The following is a 9,543-nucleotide window of genomic DNA, read 5'->3' as shown; positions in this document are numbered from 1 at the left end:
AAGTGCCGTCGAGTCGGTTCCGACCCATAGCGACTCTGTATAGGGTTTCCGAAGAATAACTGGTGAGCTTGAACCAACAACCTTGCAGTTCAAACAGCTTTGCAGTCTGGCACATTAACCCACAGCGAGCGCCACAGCAGGACTCCTTAAAAGTGTGTACTTACGGTTCAAAAGAGAGAAAAAAAGAATATGGAAAGGAGCCTAAAACTTGGCTCAAAGAACAAACAACAAATGTTTACTGAGCACCTACTCAGAAAAGCACTATGGCTTAGAGATTGAGCCAAAAGATGTTCATCTCTAGTCCTCAACCTAATAGCTGTGTAATCTTCAGAAAGTACTTAGCCTCTCTGTGCCTTGTTTTCTGAAAATTAGGAATGATGGTAACAAAACTACTGTTAAACACAGGATTCCTGTGAAAGGTAAAATGAGTTAATACGTGTGAAGCCATTATATCAACCCTCGGTTGTAGAAGGTATTCAATGTCTGGTTATTTTTTTGTTTGCTTCTTTGTGCTTTACTGGCCAGAAATTAAAGCACAAAATAATTATTTCGTTTTACTATGGTTTCCCACAGTACACTTTAAGACTAATTAAAGAAAGCTGATTTCAATAAGGAGTTAATGAACAATAATACATCATCCCCGAACTGATTTTTTAAAGTGCGCAACTGTGTTATACAGAAAGCTAGCGCTTCGGGAGAAACGTGATAAATAGATGAAGTTCCCCTGAAGCTTGAATAGGTGGCAAAGGTGTTCAGAATGAGAGAGTGCAGGAAAACAAGAGCTAAACTGTGAAGTTGATGAGGAGACATCAGAAATCCCTGTGCCAGGGTGAGCTAGCCCCAGGGTCTAACCATCAAGTCATCACCAACATTTTAATTCTACTGGTACCTGTGCCCACATTTATAATGGGGAACCCAGAAACAAAACAGAAAACAACTCTCAAGTTAATTTTCTACATATTTTACAGACAATACTATTTGACAATATTTTAAAAAACAGTTACAGCACCCTTTTATGACTCCATGGTTAGTGTTTTAAATTTTTGAAATGTAAAGGTCAAATTCTTTGTGTATTTTCCCTAAGCTGTGTTGATATTGTTAACACTTATGTAGTGAAAGACTGGCTTTCAAAGTAATGATTACGAGTAGAAACATAAACAAAATTTTACGTCTTTGGAATAGATTGAATGCAGCAAGTTTCAGGGTTCAACCAAACAGAGCATCTTTATTTTTTTTTAACTTGGGGACCTTTCTCTCTTCTGTTTTAACATTTCTCTTCCCCTCTGCCCCAGTGTCTCTTGGAGCCTGTTACCGGATAGCATGTAGGTTTGTGTGATTGGTTTACTTGTCCCTAGGTTTAGGTGAGAAAGTCAAACAGCTGGGTTGATTTCCTCCAAATAAGCTCTCAACAAGGTTGTTTTCCTAAGCACTATTTCTTAGTGCTTCACAGAAAGAGATCAGCAGATGCAATTTGCTGTGTGCTGGGGAACCACTGCCCTCTCCAGACCTCCTGACCTCAGTGGCCAAGGCTGTGTGTCCAAGTGAACTCTGTTGTACAGGCTCTGGAGAGCCACTGTGCGTTGTGGAAATGACAGAAGGAAAGGATCTATTTGGACACTGGGACTGTCTGTCTCTCTGTCTGTCCGTCCTGGTGTCTTTCTGACTCTCTGGATCAGACAGGTGCCACTTCGGGAAATCCTTCTTCAGGGAGCTGGCAGGACCCCGGAGTGCTGGCCCGGCGTGCTCCTGCGGGGCCCGCCCTCTTTCCAGCTGATTCTCTTCTTTGAGTCCATTGAGACCTGGCTGGCTTCCCCTTGCGCGTTGCCAGGCGTGTAATTGGGGGAACTCTTCCCTTGCCGGGACGACCCCGCAGGCGAACCTGAAGGAACTGTTGCAGCGGCGCACGCAGCTCCTGGATTGGAGCCCTGGTTCCGCGGTGGTTTGATCCTGGCTCTGAGTGCAGCGAGCAGGTGGCCCGCGCCAGGGCTGCTTCGGGAAGGGTGGCTGCACCACACCTGCCACGCAGAGCACTACCGCCGGCCGTCGGGGGCGTGGACTGAGCCGTGGCCTCAGATCTGTCACTAGGCATCCGCCAGCCGCGCACGACGAGGCCAGTGCTTCCGGGGCCTCGGCACCCCGCCTGGAGCTCTACGCACCATGGCCTCGAAGCAACTGCTGCTGCTCTGCCTCTTCTCGGGCTTGCGAGCGCGGTAAGTGGCGCTGGGGCGGGTGGTGGCCTGGAGGAGGGCTGGGGATGCTCCCTGCCGTTGGGTCTCCCCGAGGCATAGGCTGGGCCCTGGCACTCAACCTGTCCCACCTTCCCGGGCTCACCGGCTCCTTCCCTGGCTGGGCGTCTGCAGTCTTCTAGGCACACAGTATTTGGAGGACTTGGAGATTAATGGACTGTTCTCATAAAGCTTCCAGCAGTTTTAAGAGGTTTTGGAAAATAACAGTATCAGGGAGCCAAGATGTCTAACTCATTATCTTACCTTGGGGCACCCACCCATAGATCCACGTTCTCCACCATGTCCACGACTCTGATATGTCCCAAGACCCAGAGTATAGCTTTCTAATGTCCAGTTTAGATCAGATTGATACAGAGCAACTGACTAGAGGAAGGTAGAAGAAGGCTGTTGTCTGTGGAAAGCCTGGCTTTTCTGAAAGGACTCCCTTCCCTAGGTAAACCTCTCGCTCACTCGCGCACTCACTCACTCATAAACACACACACACCTTCTAGATTATACACATAACATACACATCTGCCTGGATAAAGCTAGCATGTCAGGGTTGATAATGTAAAAAAAAAAAAAAAAAATCTCAACATACATGCCCACTTTAACCCTTCTTTTTGTTAAGTGATGCTTAGTATCAGAGAAAGAGATGAAGAGTGCTTTTGAGGACAGAGGAGATTAGGAAGGGAAGGGAAGGGTTAAGCCTGTTGCTGTTAATGTAACTAGAGATTTTTTTTTCCCCCTCTCTAATTCTGTCTCCCAGGCAGGATCTCTGGCTCAGAGCTTGCAGAACTGATTTCTGATTTTGAAATCAGAGCAGTCCTTCTTGTAGGAATTTTGATGCACCTTCCCACCCCAAACATGTGTTTTCACACTTTTCCAGCCTCTGGGAGTTAGACAACCAGAGAGCAGGTATTAGAAAGTATTTCCTGGAATCCCCATATTTCGGTAATATTTGTGTGAATTATGAAAGAACTAGGAAGATTTGTTCATCCATCTCACAAAGCCTGAAAGGGTCCCAGTTTTTACTTCTCACCTTTGACCTGATGTAAGCCATGAGGAGGAAAGTCCTGGTGCTCAACGCCAAATCTCTTGTCTTTGCCCAATTTAGAGTATAAAACACAGAATGAGTCATGAAAGGCAAGATGCCACTCTTGACTCACGGGCAGTGTTCTCAGTGAGACAGCCAGCATGGTGGACCTTTCAGCCAAAGTTCATTCCTAAGGAGAAAGCTGTGAATGGAAATGGGAGGCTGCTTCTACCTGCATTAGGCTGAGAGGCAGGCTGGTAGCATTAGTAGATCATATAGATCACGAGTCATGACTAGAATGGAAGTCATTTGTTTCACAGCCTTTGTATTGCCAGCTACTGTGATGTGACTCTCAAGTAGCTCAGGGGTAGGGAATTCATTTTGAAAGAAAAACTGCCTACTGTCCTCATAACATTATGCATTTTTAGTAAGATAATCTTAACACCAGACTTGAATTAGTCAGGTTTTTCAGGATTCACAAATACAAATACAAATCAAATCTCTTGGGAATTTTATCCTTCCACCCTGCCAAGGGAAACATTTATGATTTTAATATGATCTGTATCTAGTTTAGCTCCTTAGTCTTCATAATTGAGATTACATGGCAGTTGAAAAATAATCCATACTTTAGACTAATTTTATTACTCTGGTTTATCCTTTCAAAGTGTCTGTGTTCTTTGGATGTGCAAAATAAGTTGATGCCCAGCTTCATCTTTCAAAACCATTTTTAATTCTGAGAGACTTCCTCATTTGCACTGAGAGATGCCTTTCTGGTGTTGAAATTCCCTGGAAAGCTTCTGACAGCTGTGCTCTGTGTTGATGATTTGTCAATTCCTTGGGGGGAAATATCCCCATTCTGACATACATGGGTGAGATTATTATATCTTAAAAACACTATGCTGTACCTGAGACCTTGGTGACACCTTGAAAAGTCCCTCTGCTTTCTGAGGATTAAGGGCTTTTTTGATGTTTAAAAATACTTAAGACTTTTTTTTGCTGCTCTTCCCCAGGCAGAGGAAGGTATAAGACATCAAAATCATATCTGATGGTTGAGTAGTTGTTGAAAATATATCCCTTATTAAGTTTTAAGAAAAAGCTAATTGCAATGATGGTGTTTTAGGACCCAATAATCCAAGTAATAAAAATGCTCATAAAGATTATAAATAAACCCACTTAAAATTCAGAAAAAAAAGGTACATTATTCTTTAATTCACATTACAGTGGGTCCCCTGAGGTGAGATTCCATTTTCACCAAATTAGGGATGTTCTGATGGGTTGTTGGTCTGACACTAGCAATGTGAGGTTTCTCTTCATTTTCTGGAGCCCTGTAGGTAGCTGCCGTAGGGCTCTGCGTCTGGAGGATCCCAGTGCTGGCTTCTCTGTGGGGCCAAAAGCACAAGTACACACACCCTGCCCACTCTCCCTTCAGAGTTACGGAGTTATACCCATCATAACTCCTGACAAGGGGAAGAGAATTGCTCCTGCTCTTTCTTTCTTCTCACCTTACTCCGCCCTGTCATGACCTTGCTTTAGGAAAGAAGCTTATACAATTTCAGGAAAACCCTCTCATCAAAACTTTGTTGTTAGGTGCTATCAGATAGGTTCCAACTCATAGCCAGCCACCCTGTGCACAACAGAATGAAACCTTGTTTGACTTGTGCGGTTTCACCAATGTTACATTTCAGAGACCATTCTTATTGCAACTGTCAATCCATCTCATTGGGGCTCTTCCCCTTTTTTTGCTGACTCTCCACTTTACCAAGCACCATGCCCTTCTTCTGGGACTGAACCCCCCTGACAATATGGCTAAAGGACAAGAGATGAAGTCTTGTCATTCTGGCTTCTAAGGAACATTCTGGTTGTACTTTTATTAAAATGCTTAACTTTGTCCATTGAAGTTTTCTATTCAACTTTTTTACTTCACTATTTCTTCCAGTTACTTTCACTTCTCTTCTCTCAAGACCAGGTTTCATAGTCTCTTCTGATACCTATTTAGGACTTTTCTTTCTCTCCAGTCTTTTTAATGACCTTTTGCTTTCTTCTGTATGATGTTTCTGATGTCATCCCACAACTCCTCCACTCTTTGGTCATAAGTGTCTAATGTGCCAATCCTGTTCTTGAGATATCCCACCTGAATTTAGAGAGCATCTCAAGAACAGGTCTGATGCATTAGACACTAATGAGCCCTGGTGTGACGCTGTAGGTAGGATAAGTACAGGACCACAAGGTCAGTTTGAACCACAAGGTTGGCGTTTCTAACTCACCAGCTGCTCCTCAGAAACCCTATTGTTGTTAAGTGCCATCGAGTAGGTTCTGGCCCATAATGACCCTGTATAGGGTTTCCAAGGAGCTGCTGGTGAGCTTGAACCACCAACCTTGCTGATCAAACTGACTTTGCAGTCCAGTGCACTAACCCATAGGGCCACACCAGGACAGGGTTACTATGGGTCGGAACCAACTCCGTGGCACTTACAACAAAACAACATACTCAAAGTTATATATTGGCTCTTGTAGACTTGTTTGAATTTTCTTCAGCTTCAGCCTGAACTTGCATGTGTACAATTGATGGTCTATTCCAGTGAACAACCTAGCCTAGTTTTGGCTAATGATATTGAGCTTCTCCACTGTCTCTGCCCACCAATGTAGTAAATTTGATTCCTGTATATTCCATCAGGTGAGGTCAGTGTGTTTAGTCACTTTTCTATGTTGTTTTTAAAAGGTATTTACAATGAAGAAGTCATTGGCCTTGCAAAATTCTATCATGCGTTCTCCAGAACCATTTCTATCATCAAGGCCGTATTTTCCAACTACTGAGCCTTCCTTTTTGTTTCCAACTTTTGTATTCCAAACACCAGCAATTATCAGCGCATCTTGGTTGCATGTTTGATCAATTTCAAACTGGAGGAGTTGGTAGAATTCGTCAGTTTCATCCTCAGTGGCTTTAGTGGATGGTGCGTAAATTTCAATAATAGTGGTATTGACTGGTCTTAGTTGTAGGCATTTGCATAGCATCCTCTCACAGACAGTTTGTTCTTCAGTATAGATGTTGAAATGCTCTCTTTTATTTAAAAAATGTTTTATTGTGAATTATGTGATAGTTTACATGGGAGAACATTTGATTTACATTCATCCTATTGTATTTCGTCACATTGCTATGGTTACAATCCCCTCCATACATCATCAACCAACCAAAGTGTACACCCTGCCCCCTTGTCATCAGCTTACAGCCCCTCTCCCTCTCTGGGTCTAGAGTTCCCAGCCACTCCATCTGTCCACGTCATTGTCTCTGCCTCCATCTCTGGCTTCACTGTTTCTCTGGTTAGGGTCCCGCACTTTGCACTTGTCCCTTGATGGTCCCAAGGACATCCGCTCCTGGACTGCAAAGCCAACTACTCCCCTCCTTTTGCTACAAAACATCTACCTTTACATTTCCAACCCTCACAGTCAGTCCTGATAGTAATTATTCACTATTGTACCACATGAGTGCTATCCCCATCTCCTTTCATCAGTCCCGCCCCCAAAAAATGCTCTTTTTGATAATGAATATAAACCCATTCCTCGTGAATTTGTTATTCTTTGCACAGTAAACAATATGATTGTAAGATTCAAAATAGCCAATATCAGTCCATTTCAGCTGACTAGTGCCCAGGATATTAATCTTTATATGTTCCATTTCATTTTTGACAACTTTCAGTTTTCCTAGATTCATATTTCTTACAGTCCATGTTCTAATTATTAATTAATGTTTGCAGCTGTTCCTTCTCATTTTGAGTTTTGTCCCATCAACAAATGAAAGTCCTGTAAACTTTGCTCCATTCACATCATTACAGTGAACTCTGCTTTGAGGAGGCAGAGCTTCAGTTGTTATCTGAATGCCTTCCAACCTGATGGGCTCACCTGCTGGCACTATGTCTGGCAATGTTGGCGCTGCTGTTCATAAGACAGTCTGCCTCTCCTTCTTTCCAGTCTGCCTTATTCTGGAAGCTTCGCTAAAACCTCTCCACCATCGATTACCCTGCTATTATTTTAAATGCTGGAGGCATAGCTTCCAGAATCATAGTAACACGCAAGCAATCACAGTATGACAAACTGACAGACGAGTGGGAGCTTATCTACATAGATCCACAGATTTCAGTCATCATAAGAAACACAGAAGTTGGAATCTATGAGCCCCAATGATTGTTTTCTGCCTTCAATTGCAAATGAAATTTTGCCAATAAAGTGTGAAACTGCACCAACTAGTTCCCTTCTGACAGCACCTTGGCCTTCAAAAGTTCTCAACGTAGATCCCAGGATGGATGACTGCCCATTTGCTGACCTTATGGCATCTTTTTTTGTCCGTCAGAATGCCTGTTGTTTAAGTTGACCTTAGCGTCATCATTTACTTAATGGCATTTAATGGAAAACAAAACCTGACCTCCAACATGCTGTGCTCTGAGCAGTAGCATTTTTCCTACTGAGTGTTCTTAAACTTTTTATTTTCTTCTTTTTATAAGTAATATATACAATTGAAAAGTCTTAGGACATTCTACCCAAGCTGGGCTTTCTTTCTATCCAACAGAGTGTTATATACTGCATGAATGGGACAAATGTATGACATTTCTGGATCTAGGGTCACAACGTCTAAACCACATTTTTGTGCCTTAATTACAGGGCTAGAAAGATGGAAGAGGATGAATATGAAGATTCATCATCAAATAAAAAGTGGGTCTTGGCCCCCAAATCCCAGGACACAGATGTGACACTTATCCTTAACAAATTGCTTAGAGAATATGATAAAAAGTTGAGGCCAGATATTGGAAGTGAGTATATTTTTTTTTGTTATTCCAGTAAACATATGCTACGATAATATGTTTTAGGTTTCTATATGAAATACAGAATCACAAGAAGCTGTAAAGATATTACAGAGAAATAGTCTATATTTGTATGTTGTTGTTGTTGTTGTTAAGTGCCGTCGAGTCGGTTTCGACCCATAGCGACCTTGAATAGGGCTTCCGAGGCTGTAAATCTTTACGGGAGCAGATCGCCTCATCTTTCTCCCGTGGAGCAGCTGGTAGTTTCGAACTGCTGACCTTCCAGTTCGCAGCCCGATTCATAACCACTACGCTACCAGAGCTCCTTCTATATTTGTATAGATATGCTTATATTATACTTTGTAGTGATAGTACAACATGAAGTATTGGTACAATGTGCTTGTATAGTTCTATGCCATTTTATCCCATGTAGATGTGTGTAATAGCACTACAATAAAAATAGCTAACATCCCATCCCCACCGACCTCCCATCTGATAACCCCTTCAAATCACACTCACCTCCCTTCCCAAACAACCCCAATCCCAAGAAACCATGAATCTGTTCTCCACTTATATATGTTTGTCATTTTGAGAACGTTATGCATGGAATCAGTAGTGCCATGGCTGCATACGATAAGCACTGGACTGTGCACAACAAGGTCCGCAGTTCGAACCTGCCAGCCGCTCCATGGGAAAAAGAGGAAGCTTTCTGTTTACGCAAAGATTTAGGACAAAAAGCCCTGGAAATACTCATAGGGTCACTATGAGTCAGAACCATCTAGAAGGCACTTAACAACTACAACAACATACATGGAATCATTTAGTATGGGACTTTTTGAGACTGGCCCTCCTCTCCCCCCAGCCCTACTCATCAAAATGATTCTGAGATCCTTGTATGTACTGCTGTGCATAGCAATAGTTTATTTCTTTTCATTGCATGTATCGCTGCACAAATTAATAGTTTGTGGCTTTTAATTGTATAGTGTTCCATGGTATCGTTTATTTAACCATTTACCTGTTGAAGAGCCTTTTAGCTATTTCCAGTATTTGACCAGTATAAATAAAATTACTGTGAATATATATATGGAACCCTGGTGGTGAATATATATATGGAACCCTGGTGAGGCACTGTAGGATAAACAATGGACTTCTAACCAAAAGGTTGAGAACCCTTAACCATATATATGTACATGTATATGTATATATAATGTATATATGTGTATTATGTGTATATGTATATATGTGTGTGTGTATATATGTATGTGAATGTATATATGTGTGTGTATGTATATGTATATATGTGTGTGTATGTATATGTGTATATACACACATACATACACATATATACATATACATACATACATACACACACACACATATATACATACATATATGTGTGGTGCTGTGGGTTAATGCGCCAGACAGCAAAGCCGCTCACCAGTCACTCATAGGAAACCCTGTACAGGGTCGCTATGGGTCAGAACCAACT

At 42.2% G+C, this 9,543-nt stretch overlaps 1 protein-coding gene across 1 annotated transcript in view; it reads left to right on the top strand.

The window, feature by feature from the left end:
• The first annotated feature begins 2,149 nt into the window (after window positions 1–2,149).
• GABRG3 (gamma-aminobutyric acid (GABA) A receptor, gamma 3) overlaps window positions 2,150–9,543 on the top strand; it is a 424,103-nt gene continuing 416,709 nt past the window's right edge. Inside the window, exons 1-2 of the mRNA XM_006861874.1 lie at window positions 2,150–2,210; window positions 7,915–8,063. Coding sequence (XP_006861936.1) covers window positions 2,158–2,210; window positions 7,915–8,063 — 202 coding nt within the window. The 5' untranslated portion in view covers window positions 2,150–2,157. The remainder of the gene's footprint in view (window positions 2,211–7,914; window positions 8,064–9,543) is intronic.

This window comes from Chrysochloris asiatica, unplaced genomic scaffold, assembly GCF_000296735.1.
Source record: "Chrysochloris asiatica unplaced genomic scaffold, ChrAsi1.0 scaffold00044, whole genome shotgun sequence".
Lineage (NCBI taxonomy): Eukaryota > Metazoa > Chordata > Mammalia > Afrosoricida > Chrysochloridae > Chrysochloris > Chrysochloris asiatica.
This window is presented reverse-complemented; position numbering and strand designations above follow the sequence as displayed.